Consider the following 26659-nt stretch of genomic DNA (forward strand, 5'->3'; position numbering starts at 1 on the left):
TTTGTAAGCCTTGCAATTTGCCATTTCTGTTTCATGTAAGCATCAGTAGAAGCAAGCCATGTAACATCTGAAATTCTAGCACTGTCTATGTCCTGTTTCCAGCAGCATGGCTTCAAGTAGTAGTTTGCTGCTGTTCTCAATGTAAGGCTGGTATAACCATGATGATAAATAGACCATCATCAGATCCTGGTCAGCAGAATGAGCAATTTCTTGTACAATTGTTTGCTTGAGTTGTAGTTCCTTCTTGTACATTTCAGAGAGCTTCAGAGAAACCTCATCTGAAATGGATTGAAAAACCAAGCACATTGACCAGAACATTTCAGCAATTCTCTAAAAGTTAAATTATACTTGTAATATGTTGATCATTAAAAAAACCCTACCTTACATAAGCTACTTCCCATATTTAGACATCTTGGTTTTTACAGCATTAACAATGTTTGTACACTAGAATATAAAATGCTAAACAATTTCCTCAGCTTTTGGATATATTTTATACACTTGTGATTTTGACATGAATCCCCTTTTAATTCTAGAATAAGCAGTGGTATTGATTCTCAGAACCCACTGTAAAATTGGCAATTACAGCTATTCTTTCAAATAACTGAAATTTGATTTTCAAATTTGGTAATGCTATCTCGAAATACAAGCTTCACATTTTAGAGTCACTGCTGATTTTAGCTAATCTAAAGGATGTCCTCACATGCTGTCAGGCACTTTAGCAATGCATGATCACCAATATGCGATACCAATAGTGAAAAAGAACAGTAAATCAAAACAACAGACCAAAACTGAAGTGTGTAATGTAAAAACTAATATTGTTACTAGTTATGTTAGTAATACTGGTAGGGGGGTTAAATATATTTATGTAATAATCTTTAATTGTTTGACTTTCTAAAAAATAGCCACGTAAATTATTTTTAAAGAGAGACTGATCTTGTATTTCTAACTTAGCCTGAGCTATCACTACCTTCAGGAGGATTTAGTCTTTCATGGAGTAGAGAGCATCACTAAATGATTCAGTCACAACGAGTGTTTTGACAGCAGTTGTCTTTGTCATTCTTACCTTTTTAACCTGGCAGAAACTAATACGTAAGATTCCTGCTAACTTGTGGTAGTGAAGTAAGAAGCAGGGCTTCACAAAGGTATGACTTTCACTTCACAAAGAAGGCAGTTGGTTTGTATGCAATCAGGCTTCTCTTGAATTCAAACAGTTTTAAAGCTGCGGTAATACCAGTTGGGAGGCAGTACCTTTTGCCATCAAGTGAATGCTAAGGATTGATATTACCAGTAGACAGTAACTGAACATTTCTTTACTTCTCTTGACTGACATTGAGATCAGAGGAATTTTTCTTTGGCTCCCTGAGAATTAACTGAGGTATAGCTTGTTCTTTGCATTCAATGATTTCATTTCAGTGTCAAGTAACAAGTCAAGTCAGTTAAGCCTATGGTTTAACACTACCAAGTTGCAAGTATGTCTCTCTCTTCAGAGGATGTGGCTGTTGCAGCTTGGACACTGTAAGCTGCCGTCAAGCTTAGTTTTATGCTGTAACTGTTGCATGTCAGACAACACTTGCCAATTCATACAAGCAGTCATCAGCAGTAACCCTAAGCCAAGTGGTGCGTTCATGTGTTTATTGATTAGTCAATTATAAAGGAGACAGATACACTCTCTCTCTCTCTAAGGCAAGACATCCAGATAAAAGGGTTTATTTTCCAGTCCTAAATTAGATGACATCAACAACACAATGCAATTAGCTAAGATAATCAATATTTTACTTACAGAAATACGGTGTGGGCCATGTATGAAAGAAGGGTGCTGTGCAATTCCCAGCTCCCTGGTGGAATGTTTCCAAGTCACAGATTGCTTTAGTAGTCGAAGTAAGCTTTTCCATTTTCAGTTGTATTTTTGTCTGAAAATGATGAACATGTAATGTTAATGAACATTTCAGGAACATTAGGCTACTATAATCTTAAACATTTTTTTAAAACACACTATTTCTGAAGACTATTTAGTCTTAACATTTCTAACTCACTTTTTTTTAAGTCCAGACAGGAATCATAGCTGGAATTTATATACAGATTTAATATGAGATACCCTAAAATTTTGAACACTGCAGATATGACTTACTGACTCTGACTTTGCATAATTCTTTTGTTTCCCCCATGTAGAAATATATTAAAGCACGCTCTCATTTTTTCACCTCTCTCTGGGTTTTCCCTATAGCAGTTTAGTACTGGGGAAAAACATCAGACTGTCTATGAACAAGTGTGGCATGAGCCCTAGAAACGCATGCTTTCTTACATTACCATGTCAAGATGACTTAAATTTTATTTCAAAAGATCAGCGGCAGGTGAGAAAAGCAGCTCAGGCTATGACTGACAATATATCTAGGCTGATTCGAAAAACAGGTCATTCCATCCACTTCCTTCATGTTCACCTGACTGTGCATTACTGATGAGGACTAATATTTACAACAAAAAGGAGCTTGCAGGCAGTATCTTTAAGTCAAGAAGCTAAAATACAGATATTTCTATAAACTCGTAAGCTGGTACAGACTCATAAGGAATGAAAAATAAAATATGTCTGTAGTAGCTATGTTTAGTACCCAAACTAATGCTGGCCATTTAGACTCCTGTTACTCAGGAGTAATAAAAAATTGCATCAACACACTTGGTAGTCTGAATACAAAACTACCTCAAGGAAAAAAAAAAAGAAAAAAAAAATTACTGTTACTTTTTCCCACAGAACAAAATTTGAGGAAAATCTAGCTACTTTCCTGCTTATTCTAAATACCAGACTGGTATCCTGTCTATACAAAAAATGGATCTATCACCTTATTAATGGGCCTCCACTTTGGCAGAAGGCTGTAAAAGGTATTTTTAATAAGAATTTTAAATTACAGTATCAGGCAAAAAAGTACTCTTTTTGCTTCCTGTCAAACTGACAGGCGATATTAATTCCTAGCAATGTATCCAGAAAAAAGGTGGGTTACATAATAATTACCTTACTCTACTCTCTAGAGAAGGGTTCTGCACAGAAAATGCAGGTAGGCAGACTAAAAATATAACTGCATTATGTCTGATCAAAGATAGCTGCAAGGATATGACAGCAGGTAAAGCACTGCTTTATGCTTTGTTGTTTGTTTTGTTCTAAAGAGAGGGAATATTCAGGATGAGAAAACAGAAAATAGGTGCAGTTTTAGAATGCATTTTTTGTACAACTCATTTTCAGAAGATCACTTTTTATAAAGGGAGGAGTAGACTTATAAGCAGAAGGCCGATGTAAAACCAACTTTCAAATTTACCAATCAAGCAAATAAATGGTGCACTAGATTTACAATCATTTAGATTTGAAGGCAAAGAACTATAAATAAAAATCCCAATCTTCTGTTTACAACAAATACTTGAGGACACTTCCCTATGCCGTACTTGAACACACTTGGAATGGATTTATATTGACTAAGATTGAAAAATGAGCATTACCATATGCTTTAAGGTCTCAAGTAATTCTGCACAGCAATTGTCCAGTTCTTCATTGTATTTTGGAGCTGGCTTTTCAGATTCTGTGGCACCGTCATCACATGCTATCTCCAGTTTGTTGTCTTGAAATCTAAAATAGAAACATAAGGCAGAGTAAACAACTGCATATAGGTTTACTCGAGCTGTGCAGATTTAAAATCCATGTGGTCCGATCCTACAAAATCTCTCTCTTACAGGCTGTTCATGAGGATTCCTACATAAAAATAGTAAGAGACATAGCTAGCCATGTGAGCAATTGTGGCTGGTACCATAATCTTCAGAGGAACATAGAATTACTCTACCGGAGAGTGCTTGAAAAAACAGTTGCAGGTGTTAAGATAACAGCTTTTCCCACTTTACCTTGCCCCTGTGTTGGAGGTTATTCTCTCATAATGGACAAGGTACGCCCAGGCTTCAGCTGCTCCAGCTGACAATCTGGTGCCTCACCACGAACTCACCTTCATGCATGATTTAAGCTAAGACATTTAACTGTGAACCCAGAGCAGCTAACGTGCAGACACCGATCCTGTCTTGCTGACTTTTCCACAGAAGCTGTACACTTAAAGACAGGGGAGAGGGAGTTGCTAGAGAGTGAAAGCAACATCTGACACCAATACAGCAAAATATTCCTGAGCTTGTACCTGTCAGAACCCTGTCAGACAAACCCTGTTCAGCTGTCAGGACTCTGGAGAAGTTTCTTCTCAAAACCCTGTCAGTTACAGGTTTTTCCTTACAGTGTGAAGGCAATAGCTCTACCAAAGTGTTTTTTGTTGGTTTTTTTTTTTTAATCATCACTGTTACAACTTTTTTATCTATATAAATCACTGATTCTTTCTTGAAATCTGCTGAAATTTGACTTTAGTGAAATTTGGTATAATATTGGCCTCAGTGTAAATATGCAAGAGAGTAAGGGAACTCACATGGGCTGAGATCTATAGGATTAGATTCTAACTTTTTATGTTATATAAGTATTTTAAATATCTGCTATGCTTAACTATGTATAATAAACTTTCTCCATTTCTTGCAAATATAACTGCTTTATGAGATTATTTTAATCTTTATGAGACGTTTATTATTTGAATGTAAATAGTTTATGTAACCAAAAAGTGCAACTGCTGAGTTTGATCTAAGAGCTAGCTTATCCACTCTGACATGTTCTTCCCCCATCTCCAAAAAGAACTTTCTAGTGAAGAAAACAAATTAATTTATTAATTTATTTTATTAATTTTATTTATTAATTTATTAATTTCTCAATAAAGGCAATCTTTATGTTGGCTTTACTTGTATGTGTTATTGGCATACTTACTGCTCACTGATCTTCATGTTGACTATTTTGTTTGCCGTAGTAAATCCACTATCATTCAGTCTCTCCCATTTCATCATTAAATTATGCCAGTCTGCTGCATTATCTTTAATTTTTCTTGCACTGACAGGTAAAACAGGTCTTCTTGGAGTACCATCAGCAGGACTTTTTGCTGTACAAGAACATAAAGAAATTCAAGCCATTTAAAGCATACAGAAACAAATCAGCGTGCTGCCTGGCAGCTGTTTGTGTGAATGATTTCCTTGCTTTACTGCTGAATATTGACTAAAGTAAAATGGAATTTACATTAACTGTCTTCAGTCATGAAATCTAATTCCTCATCTATCATCCTTGTTACAATTTACAAGAAAATAATATTATTAAAAAATGCAAGCATGTTCTGAGATGCGATATCGTAACATGGACAGTAGTGGCCTTGCAGTACTGACCAACCTAGCAGTCTTCTGTCAATGTATGACAGTCAAATGCTAACGCAGTGTATGACGTTAAGAAATCACGGCAACGATTCCTGTATGCATGCAGCGCTCATGCCGTGAACACCTGAATTAATTCACGTCTACACGCGAGCTTGAGGCGTTTGGGAGAAAGCTGGGAGCTACCGAAGACAGTGGGTGCTTTACCTCTGAGGGTAAAGCCCACATTTCACGATGCATCATTAGAGGACCACACAGCAACGGAACCTGCTATACATCACTCCGCTTACAGGGGAGCATCACCTCAGGGAGAGGGCTGCGAGCAGCCGTTTCTGCCCAGCACCTGCAGCCCCGCCTTCCCGCCCCAGGTCCTGCCCCAAGAAGCAGGGGGGCTGCAAGCCCGGCTCGAAGCTAAGTAGCGACGCCCGCCGCTCTGCCTGCGTGTTTGCCGTTTTTAACTTTTATTCACAGAGATGCTTGAAAAGCGGTCACAAACGTGAAGCCCACGCACACGGCAAGGCACCCGTGCCTTGGTGCTGGGCACCTTCCTCGCCCGCACCCACATCCATGCGTGACAGCAACACGCCGGCGGGCTGGCAGGGCACAACGGACACAGACACCTTATTAATTTAGTCCGGGAGCGCCGGGGCCAGGACCCGGCCTCTGGCTGCTTCCCACTGCCCCAGGCCCGGCCCTGGCCCCCCGCCGCCCCTCGCTCTACCCAGGGGGAGCAGCCGGCCCCGGGGCCTGGCCAGTGTCGCCGCCCGGCGGGGCGAGGGACAGAGTCCCCCGGCCGCCCTCACTCACCCGCCATGGCGGCGCCCCACCGCCCCGCGGAAGTGCGCTCACGTCCGGCCCCGCCCAGGCCCGGCCCCGCTGAGCGGCGCAGGCAGCCGGGGCCGCCGCCGCTGCCTCGGGGCCTGGGCGACGCCGCGCTCTCTCCCTCTACCCCCGCGCCGGCAGCTATGGCCGCCCCGCGCTCCTGAGGTGAGTGGAGCCGCGTCTCCGCAGAGACGGGTGGGAGCCGCCTGAGGGTCTGCCCCGGCTCTCGCTCCCCTCTTCGGTCGCCGCAAGCGGGGCCTGCCGCAGCCGCCTGTTGCGGCCGGGCTGAGCGGGCGAGCCCGGCGCGGTGAGGGGCAGCGGGCCGGCTCTCCCGCCCGTCTCCTGGAGGCTCGCCTTCGGAGAGCGCTGGATTGAGGGTGCGCTGTGGCGCTTAGGGGAGGGCGGCAGACTCTGGCCGGGGGCGAGGCGGCCGTTACGCGCCCGCGGAGCGGCTGGTAGGGCTTCGCCGCCCCCTCCAGCCCGGCTGGGGCTCTGGGTCTGGGTAGTAAATCCGGTATAAGCTGAGGTTAAGCCAGCGGGAAAGCGGGGCGGTGTTGCCGGCCGGCCGGGAGCCGCCAGCTGTATTCTTCCTCCCCTGTCAGGAGCTGTAACCCCTCAAGTGCTAGAAAGCAGCGTATTAGGAAGGAATGGTTTGAAACATCTGCCAGAATATAGAAATGCATTTAAGGAAGGAAGGTTTCCTAGAGAAACAAGACCATCAGAGTGAGTAAAGCCTGGTTTCCGCTGCCCTCTCGGCGTCCCTCCGTGCGCAGTGACCCCAGGTGCTCCTTTTTCTGTCCTTTCCGTCTCTGTCACCTAGGTTTATGGTTTGTTTTTTTTTTCTTTCAAAAGAAACTGGTTTGAACCAAAAATGCACTGTTTCATGAGTCGTGTAGAGCGACAGGCATGTTCATCGGGTGATCATGACCTGTCTGCTGGCTGGTCCTGTGCCTGCAAATGGGATGCATGAAAGCAGAGCTGCTCGTTTCAGTGGGGTGTGAATTTGTGTTCTCCCCTCTGCTCGGCAGCTGTTTGCTGTGAAAAGCTCTGGAGATGTGGCAGTTGGGTAGCCTGCTCCTTAGGCTAAAAATGTGAGAAGTATTAGAAAATAAAACCGCTTTTCTTTTTAGTTGGCAGGATCTAGCTGAAATCAGAGACTGTTGTGTTTAGCTGTGGTCAGATATATGAGTTTGTCTATACTCTGAAGAGCTTAAATTTAAGTTTTTATGCCAAAGAATTAAAAAAAACATAGCTCTTGTCCTTCTTGTACAGACAGGACACTTGGGCTCAGAGAAATGCAGTGACAGCTTTAGTCTCCTGCAGTCAATCTGTGCCATACCCTGGCACTGAACCTTTAGCCTCTGCCTATCTGTTTAACCATGGGATTATCTCTCGGTTTAGTTGCCTCTGTTAGGCAACATTGAGCCTTATTCCTGTTTCTGAGACCAAAGAAAATTAAAAAAAAGTTTGCTTTTCAAAACATGGCCTTGAATGCAATATTTAAAAACATGTTGTGAACTCTGTGAGCTAAGAAGGAAGGACTGTCTTTGGTGATTGTTTTTGATGTGCAACATAAGGTATTTTTCTCTACTTTATCTATGCTGCGGGATAGCTGCTTAGCACAAGCTGATTTGCCCTATACAGCTGTTCTGTACTTCAGAGTAACTGTGGCTGACAGAGTGAACATGCATGTCCAATTCCAAAATCTGTCTGAGAAAATAGATTGTATCCACTGTTTGCCTTTGATTAATGAAGTAGGAAAAACATGTAACATATAATCCCAAAGCTGTTAATAAAGAGAAAGAGACTACATGTGATATGCAACTGCGATTAGGGAGATGTTGAAGAATTTATGCTCAAAAGCAGAGGATTGTGGTGTTTGTGCAGTTTTTGAATATATAGGCCACACTGCAATTCTCTAGTCCTTTATACATTTGTTTTGTGTAGATAAAATTACTTAATTAGCAGTATTTTTAATAACTGAAAGCTCAAATCATCACTTTACATGTTTTCATACAAGCAGTGCAAGTATTTTGTTAGTCTGTAAACCACTCAAGATGAAACTAATTTGTGTATGATGGCAAGAAATTATAGTTTATTACATTTTTTGATTGTACAGGGTGAATGGGTTATGGAGAACAAAACTTAATTTCATTTTTTACAACTTTTCCATCAGAGAAGATTGCAATAAGATTGTATATAAATTTTATGAAGAGTGAGAACTCTAACCTGACAGCAGTTTTTTTTAAATTTAACTTAGTATATGACAAGAAATAATTCCTCCCAGTGTTTTCTATGGGGGGGGGAAACCCTATCAGACTCTTCTTTTCTCTTTTTAAGTTAAGTGTAAACTTACAAAACATGCATCAGGTTGCAGATAGGGTTGTTGTAGAGGAAAGACTAATAGTCTTTTTCTGGATAATAGAAATTTTCATAATTCCATCATTTGTAGTGAACTATTGCGTTTCTAACAGTTTAGTTGAGCTGGAAGGATAAGTGATGGAAACTAAGAGAGAGAATGAATTTTGAGGACTTGCAAGGTCCTTTGGCAACTGGGGAGTGTGAGCTGGTTCCAGCTACAAGAGCAGCTTGGGATGACGACAGATGTGAATTGTAGGAGTGACAAAGGGGACTTAAAAAACCAAAATATGTGAAATTCATGAGTCAGTAGCTGGGCAGTGGTAGAAGCTGAGATTAGACAGAAGAAGATTTGTACATGCGAGACTCAGGACAAAGAATGGATTTTATTTTATTAGAAAAAAGAAAGAGAGAGGAAAAAAAAGACTAGCAGCTGGTAAAATTACTAAACTGGCAAAGCAGCATGTTTAGAACAGCAAACAAGAGACTTTAGCAGTGGGTTCTCTTTTATTTAGTTGACTGTAGATAGAAGGTAGTAAATGCTGAAGGAAAGGGCAGGAGACCTAAAATACAGGATAGGAAATAGATGGTGTGTGAAAATATTGGAAAAGAGTGGTGATGCACTGAGGTTATCTGTTAACTTAGTAAAAACTCTGAAAGGAATTCTTCATTCAAAAATAGTTTGGACACATTAATCAGCTAATCCTTGTGATATTTTATGAAATGGGTGTCATGACAGGTAGTAAACATTGGAGGAGAGTGGAATTAATTTCTGAGCTCTAGAAAGCAGTAAAATTTATCATAATTAAGAACATCTAATAACTGCTGCTAGCTTATTTACTGGTAGTTTTTGTAACACAGATAAAATATGGGTCCAGTAACCAATCTTTATTCCTGCAGTCCTGTCTAACATGGGCTTGAATGGGTAATGTCATGCAAGTAATCCCTTTGGATTTAGTGGAATTGTATGTTGACAGCAAGTGTTGTGGGGCCCAAAGCCAGCATGCTGAATCCTCTTGCACAATAACTGAAATAGTTTGAAAATTGAGACATCAGACCTTTTCACAGTAATGGAGATATTAAACTAGAGCAGCTATCTTTTTCTAATTTAGTTGATATACACCATAAGCAACGTGTGAAGCTGCCAAACAAATACCATTTTCCATCCTTGGAGAGATAAAAACTAGGCACAATAGGACATACCACACAAATTGCAGTAGGAGTAATTTACAGAATAATTTTGAGCATTTAGAAGTGTTTCTAACTTCAATTGGCATATTTCTGTTTTTCATTTCTCTAAGGAAGTTATAATTCTGCTGAAGCTTAAGAACATCTTCAATGTTACGGGCTTAAATAACCGAGAAAACTTTTGTCTTTACAGAAATCCAAAATTCTTGTCTTGGATTTGCAAGTATTTTTGGCAGCTTCTAAACCATTCTGTTAATTGGACTTGCTCGTGGCAAAATAAAGTTCGAGAAGTGAAGGCTTCTTTCCTCTTCCGTGTTCCAAAGTCATCCATGAGGAGAATAGCTACTGCTGCAAAATGTTCTTGTCAAGGCTGTCACCCCACAATGAGAAAAATTACTGGGTTTAATTAGATTTTGTAAATATTTTTACGTACATCATGGTCATACCAACTTTTTCTGAAGATCCCAGTACATTATTACTATGATGAGCTCTGGCTACATTTTTTTCTTGAAGGCAAACAGAATCTTTGTTTCCATTATTCTTGGAAAGATACCAGAATTGTCCCCTAAGTATATTTACAGTGTTGCTCATCGGCATGAAATTATTTGCTTAACCATAAAGGGAAACATGAGCATATGGTACTTTTTTCTGTTTGCTCCTAATCTTTCTAAATTCAGTTGCTACATGGATATTTTCCCGTGTCTGTCAAACTGGGATTTCTTTCATTTTTGCATTGCCCCTTTCTTCCTACACTATTCTTATTTTTTGGTTGTTATTTGATTATATAGCAGATGTAGCTCTAACGGAATTGTTTCTCAACCATGTTTTTCTTGGGGTGCGGGGCATTAAGGAGTTGAGCATAAATACTAGTTTGACACTTTGATCTTGCAGCACTAACGCAGTACCGGGACTCTTGGCACTGGGAGGACTGAGGGTAGAGTTTGCAGATAGATGAAGAAATACACTACATGGATTGTTCAGTGTCAGAGCCCTTACGGTTCTTTCACTAGCCAGATGAGAAGAAATACTGCATTTGAACTCAACTTTGACGAGTTCACAGCTGCAAGAAAAAGTGGTTATCCCATATTTAATGGTTACCATAGATCCTTAGATATTGGCTGAACCTAAGAAATAAGCTTATTCTTAAGAAAAAGGTTCTTCTAAGAATAACTTACATTCACTAGAAGAGTTTAACTTGGTTTTTCTTTATGCAAAACAAAACCTGAAAATTTCTGCATTCCTACTTGCTAAATGGTGTCTTTCTGTTAACTATTTACTCTTTTCAAAGAGTAAAACTCAAAAAGAGTAAAACTCTTTTGCTTTTGTCTTTCAGATTTCCTTATGTGGTCAAGTAAGATGTGTTTATTTCAGCCTTAAAATTGCCGATGCCAATGCTTGCTATGGCATCTGTGGCTTCACCGGTTATATTTAAGGAGTTTTGTCCCTTATATTATCTTCTCAATGCCATTCCTACAAAGATCCAAAAAGGCTTTCGTTCTATTGTGGTATACCTCACAGCACTTGATACCAATGGAGACTACATTGCTGTGGGGAGCAGCATTGGAATGCTTTATCTCTACTGCAGACATTTAAACCAGATGAAAAAATATAATTTTGAGGTAAATACCAACTTTTACTCTTGTCTCTTCTAATGAAGCTGAGTTGCTCCGAATTGAGCTGCTGTTTGTCTCTCATTAACTCTGTGAGTTTGATGTATGGTTTGTTTCAACAGGGGAAGTGTGAATCTATTACTTTTGTAAAGCTGTTGAGTTGTTTCGATGATCTGGTTGCTGTTGGTACAGCCTCGGGTCGGGTTGCGGTTTTTCAGCTTGTGTCTTCGTTACCTGGAAGAAACAAACAGGTAAATCTTTGTATTTGGCTAAACTTCTGTGAGGTTTAGTATGGTGAATCCTAGTAGAATGTTGCTGTGATTCTTTATTATAGTGAAAACCAGAGAATTTTACCTGGTGAAATATCTATGAATATGTTTTAGGCTTCAAATGTTAAGCTTATAAAAGCAATAATCTTAAAGCATGCTTTTCATTACAAAAGATATATTTAATCAAAAATGCTTTTGAGAAATTCTTCATTTGTAATAACTGGCTGAGCTATTTGGTGGTGGGGTTTTTGATTGTTTGTTTAGGTTTTTTGTGCTAAATAAAAATTAAAATGACCTGCGCTTTTGTACTTGATCTCCAGTTTATCAGTCACTGAATAGGCTTTGTGTCTCTATTTTCTCTTCCCCTCATTCTTGTATTGCTTTGGTATTGTTTCACAGCTTCGGAGATTTGACGTTGCTGGTATCCATAAAAGTAGCATTACAGCTTTAGCTTGGAGTCCCAATGGAATGAAATTATTCTCTGGAGATGACAAAGGGAAGATTGTCTACTCTGCCCTAGACCTAGACCAAGTGAGCATTTATTATAAAGACCTTAATTCCCATTTGCAATTTTTGGAAAGAATGCTTGTGTGTTTAAGTATTTAGCACTGTAACACTAAATAATAAATATTAGTGTTAAATATTTAAATATAAGTTAGTTAATTGCTTAGTATCATATATTTAGTTGGACTGCTTTATTGGTATGCGTACATTTGGCCAAGTGTGCACACACGCAGCAAGACAACCCTTGTATATCCTTCACAACTGCCTTACTTTTTAAAAAAAAAGTATAAAAAGGCCAGTGGTGATCCTGATCCTTCTCATGTTATCATGTTTCTGTCTGAAATAACTATCATATCTTCCTTCAGCTTTCAGCCAGTACTTTCTCTTTTGTTTGGAAAGGGTACTTTTGAATGATGTGACATTGCTGATTCACTATATTGATGAAGTACTTTTTTCAGAATTGTTCAACATCTCAGTCTAGAGTGTAGAATGAAAGTAATATTTGGGTTCTACTGGGTGACTAGCATGTTACCAGTAAATGGAATTTTTCTAATGTCTTGTTAGTTAATACAGACCTGGGACTTCAACAAAATGAGTCCTAACTTGAATTTCTATGTGGGAGAAAAGTTTAAATGACAGCCATCCTGATTTACCTATGACTGTCCATCATTTGATGTGACAGAAAGGTTTAACATCTCCAAATGTAGCAATTGTCTCAGCATTGTATGACCTGGCAGTGGAGAAGAAGGAAGAAAATGTGTCCTAGAGTTTCTGTTGATTTCAAGTGAAATGCATTGGCTAATATTCCATGAGAAATTGAATTTCATAGTGTGCCACTGTGGTACACACAATCTAACTCCTCTCTTGTCTGCATAAAGGAACTTCACATTCATGAAGTGAACTTTGTGTGACAGTAGTTCAAAAGCTTTTGTTTATTTGTTCTCTTTCTTGGGCTTATTAATTTCTTTGAAGTGTTAGTTATTACCTTATATTTTTAGAAAGGTTGACTCTTGTTAATTGCACGTGTCTTTAAAAGGGTATTTGCAACTCCAGCCTTGTATTGGAAGAGCCATCTTCAATTGTCCAGTTGGATTACAACCAGAAAGTGCTGCTTGTCTCTACTTTACAACGGACTCTACTTTTTTACACAGAAGAGAAATCTGTCAAGCAAGTTGGAACACAGCCCAGAAAAAAGTAACCCTCATAAAATCTTGATGCAGGCACATCTATTAATTCTAGCTTTTCAGAGTGGATTACAGAAAGAGTGATCTAACCAGTGAAATTAATACAACACAAGAGTCCACTCATAAAAAGTTAGTTACAGTAGCTATGTGTGCTCAAACATGAAATGACAATTCTACCTACTTAGAAAGTATGTGGTTGAAAATATGTTACAATCATATTTTCAGGGCACTATTATGCAAAAATATTTAAGATGTTTTTTCATTGTTTAAACTGAAATCACTGCCAAACTTCCTCTGCAGTCCCCCTTGGTTTACTGAGACTTGGTGTGAGCAAGCATTGTAATCAGGTCTATCTAATGGGTGATGTAATATCTTATACAAAAAGCAAGTCAGCATCCCAGTTTTTCTTGTACACTGAAGTGAAACTGTATAGCAAGAATTTAAAGTTGACTTGAAGGCTAGGAACTTCTTGTATGACCTTCTAGTATCTTCTATTGTGTAATCTCTCTTGAATATGAAGGAAGAGAACCCTGTCTTAGAAGACGGTGACTGACTATATCTGGAAGTAGAGGAAATTGACTCTTGAAAGAAGGTTTATAATGTATCTTTCAGGGATATGAATAGTAAGAGGAGTACCAAGGACCATCTTATGTATGAGGGGTTTTCGTGGGTGATTGTAATGGTGTTTTTATGCATGAGAGATGAAGATTTTAACAGTTGAGGTCTGTTCCTTGCTTCTTGCAAGCAGAGGTTGTCAGTTTCTTAGCATTAGCTCGTAGTGTGTTGCTTGTTTTTTATTAATTCTGGGAGAAGGGTGACTGCATAGCAGGATATTTCTGAGATGGACAGAAGGTACTGTTAAGGCTTGGAAGCCTATTAGGAGTCATTTAACTTGCCTAATAGGTGTAGTGCCTGACATCCAAAGCTGAGGGAAGACTGTTGTTATTTGGAAGCACTGTTCTTGTCTTACTTTAATTAAATTTGTACTTCAGACATTTGACTGAATACTTCAGTCAAAGAACAAAACTTTTATTTTTGATAATTTGTAGTTGTAAATTTGTGCCATTAGTTTTAAAAATTGTTTCTAAGTTGAGTATACAGCTTTTAAAATAAATTATTCTTTTGCATTTTAGCACTGGCAAATTTGGAGCATGTTTTATACCTGGCCTGTGTAAACAGAGTGACCTGACGCTATTTGCTGCCAGACCTGGACTTCGTCTCTGGAAGTCTGATGTTCACGGAACTGTTCAGGCCACATTCATATTGAAAGATGTATTTGCTGGAGGAATAAAAACTTTTGAACTGTATCCTCGTTTGGAACCACCTGACAGAGGAAGTTACAGCTTCCCAGAGAAACACCTTGGGCTTGTTTCGTGCTTTTTCCGAGAAGGATGGGTGCTGACCTGGAATGAATACAGCATCTACTTACTAGACACTGTGAACCAGGTAGATAAATCTTGTGGGTGCGTGTTTTGTTTCTTACTTGTTTTTGCTCATGCTATGCCGTGAGACTCTCTTTGGGTTATCCATTACACTTCTATGATTTAAATCCGTATTTAAACCTAACGAAGACATTATTCTCTCCCTCTTCAAGTTGTCATTGCAATGATATACTCACAAACTAGCTCCATATATTATAGATAAAAATTAAATATATTTAAAGCTTTCAGTCCAGGTGGTAACATCATAATCAATTCTGATACTTAGCAAAGCATATATAAATCTAAAATCTGGTCATTCATGCAAAAAGAAGTTTTAGGCCTATAAAATGTGCCTGGAACTATTTATTCTTTCCCTTCTACTACTGTTGGTGTCTGCAAAAAAACAAGTATTACATTTTATTTGGTATAGAGTGAACAGTTAGCCATTTTGTCATCTTAAAAGTGTGTATGAAAGTGAATACAAGCTAACATGGTTTTGTCTAAATGGTATTAAACATTTGTACTGTGGCTCTTTTCTGCCACCAGATTGTATATTAAGTTGTTGTTATATTGTTGCTGCTAGTTTGGACAGAGAAAATGAATAGATCTATGGAATTAAAATTAGCATAAAAATGAGCTACATCGTGATTAAAGGGTGCTTTCCTGTTTCTTGTTTCTTTTTTCTTTCTTTTTGGTAAGATAAAATCTTTATTCTATAACTATATATGTTGATTAAATTCTAGTGAACACTTTTGTTAAGAGCAGCATCTTATCCAGTGTGTTAATCTGATGCTAATTATTTCTTTCTACTCTTTATAGGCTTTGATTGGTGGCTTGGAAGGATATGGTGACATTGTGGCTGTGTCCTGTACCAACAATGAGATTTTTCTCTTAAAGGGAGATAGAGACATAATAAGAATTTCAAGTAGACCTGAAGGACTGTCATCAATAGGTTTGTACAGATTAGCAAACTACAGTATGTACCTCATGGAACATGGTGCCTATCATACTTTTTTAATATTAAAAAAACCAACCAACCAACCAACCAAAACCCCAAAAAACCCAGAACAACCGAAAACAAACCAAACCCCACACAAAAACCTTCAGGTTATTGCAAAAACCTAGCAGGTTCTGTAGAGTTACTTACCTGTTTCTACAGATTATATTTAGAGATCTGATTTATCTGCTCATCTGAGCTTCTGTTTTGGCTGCAGTGAGAATGGGGGCATTAAGAAATTAATTATGGTTCCCTTTTTTTGTGAGTGGATCAGCATTATTCTAGCCAGGCATCTCTAATCTGTGCATTTGAGACCTTATTCTAAACCGTGATGCTGAAGCCATCTGGATTGCTCATCATGGTTATCTCTGCACTGATCAATCTCAATTGTCTGGGTTGGAGATACCTGAACGTGTTGATTCTGTGCCACCTGTCACCACCCACATTCCAGAGGAAATCTCAGCCTTGCCAGCAATGAAAAAGAACGAACTCGCAAAAAATCCAAAGAACGCTCACTGAAGTTCCAAAAAGAATTTGGGAGTTTATTTTGTTTATTGCCATGTGATTTCAGCATCTATGTTACTAGAACTCTCTAAAAGGTATTAATAATACTTCCTTAATGATGGTGCTGGCTGATTTCTCAATCATACAGATTGTAAACACCGTTATCCACCATATTACACTCACAGAAGGACTACTTACGCATTTAAAATACTCCATCTTAGCTTTGTATTAGCATATTTACTAGCATTTTGCTATGGAGTCTCACTGAATGCTGGAGAACTTAACTTTCTTATCATTGCATATTAGCAATAGCTTTATTCATTTAAGCAGTTCTTTACTGACAAACTTCTAGGGGGTGTTCATTATTTTGATCTTCCAAGTATACTTTGAAGGGAGCCTTCTTGAAGTATATTTTCTTCTAATTATCACAGTGGTTTATCTGGTAAATTTTCCTTGATTTTTTTCAAGATACTGAATGTTTGAATGAAGAAGTTGAAGATACAGAATGGCACTTCAGTGTGTGATACAGATGGGTCTTCCAAGCTAAAGACCTGTACCATTCTTCCTACATAAACATAAATTCAGAATTCTCCTAATAGAAGTTTGATACAGGCTTTGGGGGATTGATTTTACTAAAATGATTTCATATAGATTTACTTGCATGAAGTTTACATTGTGTGTGTGCATATATATATTTGAAGTGTTGCAAACTTAGATAGAATATTTTTCCATTCCATAAAGCTTCTTTTCTTTCAATACTGTCCAAGAATTACGCTCCTACTCATTTGACACACTAGTATTTATACTTTTATTTTTCTTTTGGTCAGTTTCAGATGTGAATTCAAAATTGCTGAATCCTTTAACAGATACAAGTCCTAAAATGCTGACCCCATTATCGGTAATTGCATCTGTATCATCTAGCCCTTCAGTGGAAACAAATAAAAAAATGTTTACTTCCCCTTCAGTTATTGGTGATAAAAATGACTCTTATTCTTTAGTGAAAGATGATCTGGAAACTCCAATGCTATCAGAGAAAAGTTTTGATAGAATGGGAGACTTGAGCAATGAAACAAGAAAAAGGGGCTGCTCCGTAGTAAGTGAATCAAGAAGCAGGAGCAGTTCAGTAAATTCTGTGGACAGTGGCTCTAGCTTTATGATATGTGCAGACCAACTTTCAGAAGCTCAGAGAGAAGGTCAACTTTCTTCACAACGGTTCAGCACAATCAGCTCTGAAGATTTTGATCAAGAACTCATTGTAAAGCCAATTAAAGTGAAAAAGAAAAAAAAGAAGAAGCAAGGTAGGTCTAGCAGAACTTTCCTTGCCACTACTCGTTATTAGAACATGTCACTTTTGATGTTTCACACGAGAGTGTGTTTGACATGCTTTGTTTATATTACATTGCCATGCTCTTGAGATACTTGACTGGTTGTGGTGGGCCATTTAAGATGAAAGCCTGTTTTGAAAGTGATAAATTGACTAAGTCTTTTTAGAGCTATTTGTTTTATTTTTAACTTTGTTTTGCTTTATGTAAACATGCTTAAGGTTCTAATGTATGGCTTAATGGTAGCATACAGTGGACTCTGCTTCCAGTTTTATGTTGGAATTGCGTAGTATCTATTCATCCTACTTAGAATATTTGACAGTGTCTTTCCTAGTCATGCTTTTTAGTTTGTTAAAATAGTGTGAGTACTTGATTATTCTAATTGCGTACTATATTGGTATTACAACTTTAAAATGTTTTGCTATTAAGACTTTTTTGGCTTTACGTGTATCATTTAGTCTTCCAGTTGAAAACAATCAGTATGTCAAAATTTAGATTTAACTCTGTTCTTCCTCCAGTGATAAAAATATTTTAATTTCTTACTCTGCATCAAAATGTAATAGATTTTATTAATATTATTCCCCCCCGCCTTTTTGTTTTGTTTTGTTTTGTGAGAACAGAAAGTGGGACCAGGAAAAACCACAGCTCTCTGGAAGGTACACCAATTTACGAGCGTCAGCTTTCTGGCGATAGTCCACAGTCATTGAATGCAGACTCCTTTTCCATGACTTCCAGCCTAATGAGTGGCAGCATTGATCATTTGAGTACTGGATCTCCAGATCGGGAAAGCATGTTCAGCGTGGAGTCCCATACGATCTTGCAAGAAGATAATGGTTCAGAAGCTTTCAGTGTCCTACAGTCTCCTGAGTCTGCAACTGTACTAATTAATGAAGAAAACGGAGATACGGTTGATTTACAGAAACTTCCAAACAGCGACAGTGGCATGGGTACTTCAACTGTTATAGATACTTTGACATCTGTCTCTCCTCTAATCCTCACAGAAGACTTGACAAGCAGTGTTGATGGTGAATATAATGGTAGTGTAGTTTCTGCAAGCAATGAATGCTGTCTTGGAAAGCTGAGCCAAGAGGAGGAGCAGGATTCTCCTACGTTGTGTAAAATAGATGAAAATTTAGATAAAATGAAGCTGCAGGATACTGAAAAATCTTTTGAAGAGCCAGACCTTACAGACCAAATGTTTTTGGAATGTGACAGTGTACTTGGTGTTCAGACATCACTGACACCAAAGGAAAGTGATGAGACTGGTAGGGAAGACCAGCAGCAGCTCTCTCTCATACACAGTGCTCTGTCAGATCCTTCTGTGCTCCACTTTGACATTTCCAATGATGTTTATTCAGATAACACTTCCATTTCTGCATGGAATTTTGAAAGTGCAATCAAAGCTAAATCTAGTACTAGCACTGCTGAATGGGTAACAGACACTCATGAAAGTCAGACTGAGAAATCTGCCTCAAGTGATGAAGAGGATATTTATGGACATGGATTACCATATTCATCCTCGGAGACTAGCATGCCTGAAGTTGGTGCTGGGCCTGGTTCCCAGGATGTGGCCAAGATAAGCCTAGATGAAATGGTGCTGTTAAAATCTGATCAGGTATATGTTTTCAATTTAGTTAAAATACTTAACTGCAGCATTTCAAAAGAAACATTCACGTAATGACTATCCTTTACTTCTTTAGGAAAGCAATTTTTTTCTTTCTTGATTCGAGTAAAGAAGTAAAGCATAAAGCCAAACATCAATATGTGTTGTAACTCTTATGAAATGTGATGTATCGGACTTCAGAATGGTTGATCTGTGCTTACAATGTGAAGAAGCTGCACTGGCTGTATTATTCCCAGCTCAACAAAAATGTTGTCATAAACCCATCCATTAAAGAGTGGACAGTAAAACCAAGTCATGCTCAAAGGTTGCTCCTTGTTTGGGTCTCCAGTTGCCCAAATTCTGCGTGATGCTGTTCCTAACTTCAGCTGACTTCACAGGGAATTAATGCTGATTATCTCACATGGCTAGCCTCTGGTTAAGGATTGTTTTACCTGTAAATACTCAGAATAAGGATTAGTCTTTCTTTGTGTCCTAGGCAGCAGTTAGTACTATTTAAAATGTTGACATTTTTCCTTTCTCTGTTATCCCTCTTTCCTTCATTGTTATTTTGTGGGTAAACATTTCCAGAAATAGTAATTCTCAAATAGACTATAGAAAAGAAGTACTAAAATTAATTGTAAAATCTGCAAAATTGCCAAAATCACTGGGATTTTTAGCAGAAGTTTTAAGAAGGAAATACAGTTCTTCTAGGTTGGGGGTTTTGGGTTGTTTTAAATCTATAACGGTGTTGTGTTCAGATCAACCAAATATTTGTTGATAAAGGTTGAGTTATAAGTTGATGGTGTCCTGGTGTCCTGCTTAATAACAACTGCAGCCCAAAGTGTAGAAGACTTTTAGTTTCAGGTTATGATATTCTTACACTCTGGAATGTTTAGTAAAGCTCCACAGATGCTTACATTAGAGGTCATGTATGCAGTGCTTGGGTTCACCTCATGCAAGCTATCAAAATTTAAGATAGCAGTCTGTAAACCAAATTTCTGCAATACATGGCTCCTGTACCATACAGAGAATACTGGAGTTGGATATTTAGCTGTCGCTGCACTCCAGCTATCTTGTTCCCTTTGCTCATCACTTCATAGACAATAAATCATTTCCTGGACTACAGACAGACTGTACATTTTTATGTATTCGTTTTTGCATCTGCCATTTCCTTTAAGTATGTGTTCTTTAATTAATAAGAGAAGATTTTCCACTTTTTGGAGGTAGATGACAATGCGGAGGGTTTGTTTTCTTTTTTGCACTAAAACTTTTGTTCTAGCAGTCTTACTTTGCGGTACATACTATCTTAGAGAACACGGGCAGATGTAGTTTTATTTTACACAAGACATTTATTCATTGATTAAGGTACTTAAGAACCTTAAGTTTAGCTTTGTTAATCAAAATATGGGAGCTGCTGTGCTTATATAACCATTTTCTTGTGCAGTTTGAAGACGCCTGACACTGTTCTGACTCTACAGTTTTTTAGTTTGCAGAGAGCTGGATGGGATACTCTGGCCCTGGTTATGGCATCCTGAGCCTCGTTGTGTCAGAAAAGTATATTTGGTGCCTGGACTACAGGGGCAGCCTGTACTGCAGTGCTCTTCCCGCAGCAGGGCTGCGGTGGCAGAGGTTTGAAGATGGCGTCCAGCAGGTAGCAGTTTCCCCCTCAGGTTGGTTGGCTTCTGCTTCCCTGTAACCTCGTACATATAAAGCTTGGATAGACTTGTGCATTTTCTTTGCTTTTCTTTTTTTTTTTTTTTTTTAATAACAGCTATTATTTAATTAGGTGAAGCTTGTCATTTTTCTGAGATTGCAAATACAGTTCAGTGCATATGTAATTTCCATGTAGCCAATTTATTGGCATTTTTTTGTTGCTGTTAATACAGTACTTCCAGAAACTTGGTTGTCTGGGACTTGTTTCATGTAAAAGTAGCATGTTTGGTTGGGGTTTTTTTGTTTGTTTGTTTGTTTGTTTGTTTTTAAGTCATATTGGGTGATATGACTGCATCTTCACTACCTCTGCATACCATGTTGTAGTTTAAGTGGCTGTCTTTCTAACACGTTCACATTGCTTTTTGGGAAGTTTTCAACATGCGACTGCCTGATTAAAGTGAACTTCAGAAGTAGCAGTTCAGTGGTAGGCGGAGATGAATGAAGAGGTCCTTGTCTATACAAAACCTTCGTTTTTGATACAGAGCTGCTTATGATTCCCAAGTTTAAAATTCTTTTTGTTGTAAATGTAGATTTGGTTTTGTGTATGGTTTGTTTCTTGATTTTTATTTTTTTTTATATACTAAAGAAAAAAAAACCTTCTAGTTTTTGCATATGAGTTCTGGATGGTTAGGAATGAGGTTTATGTTGGATTAAAATTAAATGGGTTTTGGTTATAAACGTGCATCACTTTTGGCTTTCCAGATTGTTCCAGGACTGGTGTGACAGTACAAGTTTCTTAGATATTTTCTTTACTTAATCTCCTGCCTCACCACTGCTTTTCTTCCCCTGTCATCTCTAAAACCACACGTCAATCTTCCCTTCTGTCTGTAGGGGAGTATTTGCTATCTGTTTTAAGAAGAAAGATGTTCTATTTGATCTGTAGGTGAGCTTTTTATTGACAAAAAAATTTAAGAGTAGCTGTACTAGGTGAGATCATAGGATCATCCAGCTCAGTGTCTTGTCCCTAACAGTGGTCAAAAGCAGCTGCCTGCAGAAAATTAAAAGGAGTGGGCTAGCATGTATGACGTTTAGCCTTGGTAGTTTCAGACTGCAACTGTCGGTGGCTCAGAGATTTCCTGGGCAAAAGGTTGTTTCTCTGCATTTATTATCCCTCAATTCCAGGAACTCACCAAGTTTTTCACTGAATCCATACAAATTTCTAGCATCCACAGTTTCCTGTGCATGTATTAACACAAGAGCATGTTAACCACAAACATCAAAATGGAATGAAATGCTACTTTGTGGAATTATTCAAAGGAAGTTAATATGACAATGTACTGCTCTGGTATGAACCAGCATGGATGCCAGTCAGCAGTTAAGTTTGGAATTCCGTTTGGATTTCTTTTTCTGAGCTATCCTTGCTAATTTGCGTGAGGGAAAAAGTTCTCAAGGTGGATTTGTACAACTGCATTTCTGAGTTTTGTCTGCTCATGACGTGCTACGTAACGAGCAGGTAATAGCACTACGTAACGAGCAGGTAATAGCACTGCGGTGTGGGACAGCACACCATTCAGGTGTATGTCACTCATGACTGGTCCGCAAAAGTTACGATTTACTACTAGTATTTGTAAAAGGTGAAAGTACTACAATTAACCCCTTTTCCTTTATGTACTGAGGATGTACCAAACTAGTACAGAAGCAAGCCATGAACTTTAGTCTCTTAATAGGAGGTTTATTTGGCCCTGACATGGAACCTGTTTTGTTTGTTATTTTTCAGTGTATAACTAAGGAGAAGTGACTTGCATTTGAACATTTAAAAATTGGACATACTCTAATGGTAAATGCATTTCAGCAGTTCCTAGGGAAGGTGGCCACTGTTCTGGTCTTTCTTTTTAAAAAAAATTATAAGCATTTAAATCTTGCATTTTTTTTTAATGCTACTGGTTTGACTTTCCGCTCGCATTGGTTTAGGTGTAGGTAGGACAAGTCAGCAGTCTCTGCTACAGTAATTGCTAAGCGATACTGTGTTCTCTCTTAACTCCTCATACAGGGGCTCTTCTTTGGAAGATTGAACAGAAGACTAACAAAGCATTTGCTTGTGGAAAAGTAACTATAAAAGGAAAACGCCACTGGTATGAGGCTTTACCCCAGGCTGTATTTGTAGCATTAAGTGATGACACCGCCTGGATTATCAGAACAAATGGAGATCTGTATCTGCAAACAGGTACCTGAATTAATTGCAGGCTCTTTGAATTTTTCTGGGCTAAGATTATTAGAGTTCAACGCTACAGAATGATCACAGTTTGTTTTTAAACTTCTATCCACAGCCAGGACATAGGCAAACCTTTTCATCTTGAGAAATAGTTGGAAACAGGTGTGAGATTCTGTGTAATTAGGAGACTGGAAAAGCCAGTTCATGGCCACTTATTTTTTTTGTGCCAAGTGGAGTACATACAGTATAGAGAATTTATGACATGGGAAGACTATGGGAAGGATGCAGATAAATGGAAAAGGATTGCAGAAAATTTTGAAATAATATCCTTGCCTTGAAAATGGTATGGTGCACTGAAACAACTGAGCCTTAAGTGGGTTTTCTTTTCTTGCTTTAAGGATTTTAACGAAGTTTTAAGAAGGACTTTGAAAGGTGATGAGGTAGTGTGTGGCTTTTCAGAAGAAATTCAGGTATGGGGGGGCAGAGTAGGGGAAAGTAGAAGCTGTGGGTTTTGAAAAGCACAGATCTGTTGGAGGTAAGAGTTACCACTTGGTAATGAAAGGAAGGTATTCTGAGACAGATCATAAAGTGCTTGCGAAGTATAGACAAGTGGTACGTATTTTATGTGACAGAGAAAGCAAAGCCAGTGGAGGAATGGAACGGGCTGTGGAGCAGCTGTCTTTACAGCTGCCTTCTCGCTGGATGTCAATGAGGCAAGAATCAGAAAAAGGGGTAGTGCAGTGGCAACTTTGAAGTCATGGCCGTAGTTTTATCTGCTTCAGTGAATAGAAGAGGATGCACTTGGAATGTGTTATGCAAACAATATTCAGGCTAAATACAAGGAGCTAGGATGAAGGATGGAGCTCCAAGTTTTAAAGTTAAGGGAGAAGAGTATCAAGGACTCTTGGGCACGCGGGCTTTGCACAGAGAGCTGAGTTGGTAAGGAAAAATTACAAGTAACATGATGAAGGAATTACTGGAGAAGTAAGGGGAGGAGTGGGTAAGGGGGAAACAGTAAGACAGTAAAGTAGTACGTTTCAGAGTGGCTATCGAAGTTCTTATTTATCTTCCCTTTAATTCTGGTACTCTCCTAATTTCTCTTGTAGATTTAATAGCTGTAGCACAATATAGAAATTCTTCGTGATTAAGAGAACTGTTTAAATACACAGCATTGTTTCAAAGATACTCTACCCTTAAATTATTTTCTTTTAATTAAGTGTAGTAGTTACGGAGAAATCAAGTGGCCTGCCCAAGGTCACATGCATATTGCCATCAAGCATGGATGGTGGTGATAGAGTGAACTTTTGATGTCAATCACACAGGGCTCTGTGGAGGTTTGAATCAATATTTTTCTTCTCTGTGAGAGATTGGTTTGATTACATCAGCTTACATTCTGCTGTTCTTAGGCTTCTAAATTAGTCTTTGATGCCAAAAATAAATTCTCGGTATATCTGTCTTGTTAATGTGAGACAACCACTAATAGTTGTTTCTCCAGGATCTTTTCATTCCCTCCACTGTCCTGTCTAACTTCTATAAAAAAAGTGTGTGCTCAGAGGTTTGGAAATGAGCATTCTTCTTATTATTTTAGAATACCATACAGATGAATGTGTTCATACTTGCTTTGGCAGCATGAGAAGATTAAGCAAAGCTATGTCTCTCGAGGTGTTTCACATGCAGCCATGCAAATCAAGCTTCAGAGTAATTGTGAAGAAAACGTGTTCTTCTACATTATATGTATAAATGTGTGCAAACTACCCGTAAATCCACCAGAACCTCTCCTTCTTTCAGTACTACACACTGTGGCACGCTCTTTTGTAATTGCTCTGCTGCCATTATTCAGATCAGGTTGCCTCTCTCCCTGGCATGTTTTGGGCAAAAGTTCTTCCATTACTGCCTTTTTCTTTGATGATTCTGCCAAGTCTAAAACAGGTTTTATAACTGGAGATTCCTGATATTGACACTAGAGGGAGAAAAGGAACAGAAATGACAGGACAAGGACTTGTGCGCTCTGCAGGATGTTGAAGGATATACAGTGTTTTATTTCTTAAAATATGAAGTCAGCTATATTGGACAAAATGATTATTAGTTTATAGAAAAAACAGTCAATCAAGAAAATAGTGATCAAATGAAAGGTGTTAGCATGTCAGGGATATTCCCCTCCTCATTTTCTTTTGTTGGGTAGCTTTGTCTCTTCTCTTTTAGTTGCAACAAACCAAAGTTTGTAAAGCAATCCTTCTTTTTTGATTTCTAGGCCTGAGTGTGGATCGTCCTTGTGCCCGAGCAGTAAAAGTTGACTGCCCTTACCCGCTGTCACAGGTTACATCCAGAAATAATGTCGTGTGGGCAATGAGTGAGCAGCGGGCCCTGCTATACCGGGAGGGAGTACGCAGCTTTTGTCCTGAAGGAGAACAATGGAAGAGTGATATTGTTAGGTAATGACGCTGTGGTGGGACAGCATCATAACCAGAATGACGCAAATAATTGTTTTCAGTGCTGGAGCTCCTTGATGTTTGAAAAAGTGTTACCTGAACTCATGTGTATACATATATGTGTGTGTGTGTGTGTATATTTGTGTGTGTGCATGTATATACATATATGTCCTTTAGTCTTTGTCCAGGCATATTCAGAGTAACTGGTGTTTTTCTGTCTGATGAATGACTGCCATGTATTGAAAGAAATTGCCGTAAACAGAAGTGGTAACACAGTTAAAGCGAGTTTAAGAAAGTGAGAACAGTTTTAAGAAGATCTTTATAATGTCTGCCAATGTGACTTTTTTGATTAAATACGGTTTCTTTAATTTGTGCCATAATGGCTTTAATGAGCTCTCCAGATATTTGGGTGAATTTTTTCTGAGATTAAATCTCAGCATTTTCTTGGTTGTCCATACAGCTTGGTCATGCTTTTCCACTTCCCAGTCACAGATTTTTATAAATATTCTGGGCAATTGGTATTTAGCTTTGTAGTTGATCCTATGCTCACGGTAGGTAGTTTGTGATAAAGTTAAAAGCACTGAGTGTTTACTGCTGGCTTTGAGAATCTAGAATATAGTCTCTTTTGTGACATCAGCCTGAAGCAACTATAGGAAGAAATTTCAGTTCTTGTTGTCATATGATTTTATCTTCTACTGACTAACCTATTGTGAAGCTTTAACTTGTGTTACCTCCCAAGCTGGTATTTGGCTCTTGAAAAGTCTAAGGAAATATTCAGTGTCTTGTTCAAATCTGAAATTTGCATGTACTTTAATTAGTTTATTTAATGAAAATGTCTGCTTGACCTATGCCTTAGGGTACACTTAATGTTCTTGGGCTTTGTGTTAAAGTTGCAGAAAGGAGTCCCTATTTGTTCTTAAATTGTTGAGAAAAGTTCTTTGAAAGAAATAGCATTGTTGGCTACCTTTTGAATATCTGATATGATCACCTGATCCTGTTGACTTTCTGAGCTTGAAAATTGTTTACTTATACAGGAAACTTATAGTCCTAAACTCAACATTTATCTTTGCCATATAGTTAGATTGAGTTTTCTATTTATGGTCCCTGAACTGCTAGTACTGTTCTCAGAATAGGCCAAGGAAGTTGGAGGAGACACATTTATGAAGCTGCTTTACCAAAAACTTGAAGAACGTAGCTCTTTATTTCTTATTTATTGAACAAATTAGTTTTTGTTTAGTTTTATTGTTATGTATCCAAGTTTCAAATCTCGAGTGATCTTTGAAGGACTTATTTTTTGTTGTTGAATGGTTTTTACTTATGCAAACTA

General features: G+C 38.4%; 2 protein-coding genes across 3 annotated transcripts in view; one reads left to right on the top strand and one right to left on the bottom strand.

Moving 5' to 3' along the window:
- CINP (cyclin dependent kinase 2 interacting protein) lies at window positions 1-6156 on the bottom strand. The gene is made up of 5 exons (XM_075503611.1): window positions 6064-6156; window positions 4826-4994; window positions 3484-3610; window positions 1781-1910; window positions 1-278 (listed from the first exon to the last, which is right to left on the bottom strand). Exons 1-5 carry the CDS (start codon window positions 6068-6070, stop codon window positions 76-78), a joined length of 636 nt encoding a protein of 211 aa, XP_075359726.1. The 5' UTR covers window positions 6071-6156; the 3' UTR covers window positions 1-75.
- Window positions 6121-26659, top strand: part of TECPR2 (tectonin beta-propeller repeat containing 2) — a 45432-nt gene continuing 24893 nt past the window's right edge. The window contains exons 1-12 of one of the 2 annotated variants that reach the window (XM_075503605.1): window positions 6121-6243; window positions 10958-11243; window positions 11357-11485; window positions 11903-12034; window positions 13044-13201; window positions 14325-14637; window positions 15432-15564; window positions 16941-17411; window positions 18056-19050; window positions 20525-20708; window positions 22742-22915; window positions 25155-25335. In XM_075503605.1, coding sequence (XP_075359720.1) covers window positions 11010-11243; window positions 11357-11485; window positions 11903-12034; window positions 13044-13201; window positions 14325-14637; window positions 15432-15564; window positions 16941-17411; window positions 18056-19050; window positions 20525-20708; window positions 22742-22915; window positions 25155-25335 — 3104 coding nt within the window. In that variant the 5' untranslated portion in view covers window positions 6121-6243; window positions 10958-11009. The remainder of the gene's footprint in view (window positions 6244-10957; window positions 11244-11356; window positions 11486-11902; window positions 12035-13043; window positions 13202-14324; window positions 14638-15431; window positions 15565-16940; window positions 17412-18055; window positions 19051-20524; window positions 20709-22741; window positions 22916-25154; window positions 25336-26659) is intronic. The other variant, XM_075503606.1, reaches the window with a different exon arrangement.

Source organism: Mycteria americana, chromosome 5 (genome assembly GCF_035582795.1).
Source record: "Mycteria americana isolate JAX WOST 10 ecotype Jacksonville Zoo and Gardens chromosome 5, USCA_MyAme_1.0, whole genome shotgun sequence".
Lineage (NCBI taxonomy): Eukaryota > Metazoa > Chordata > Aves > Ciconiiformes > Ciconiidae > Mycteria > Mycteria americana.

Excerpts from the sequence above, each read along its gene's own strand:
- CINP (XM_075503611.1), bottom strand. Across the intron at positions 1,911-3,483 it reads TTGAGACCTTAAAGCATATG|ACAAAAATACAACTGAAAAT; the intron begins GTAATGCTCATT and ends CATCATTTTCAG. Across the intron at positions 279-1,780 it reads ATGGCCCACACCGTATTTCT|ATGAGGTTTCTCTGAAGCTC; the intron begins GTAAGTAAAATA and ends AATCCATTTCAG.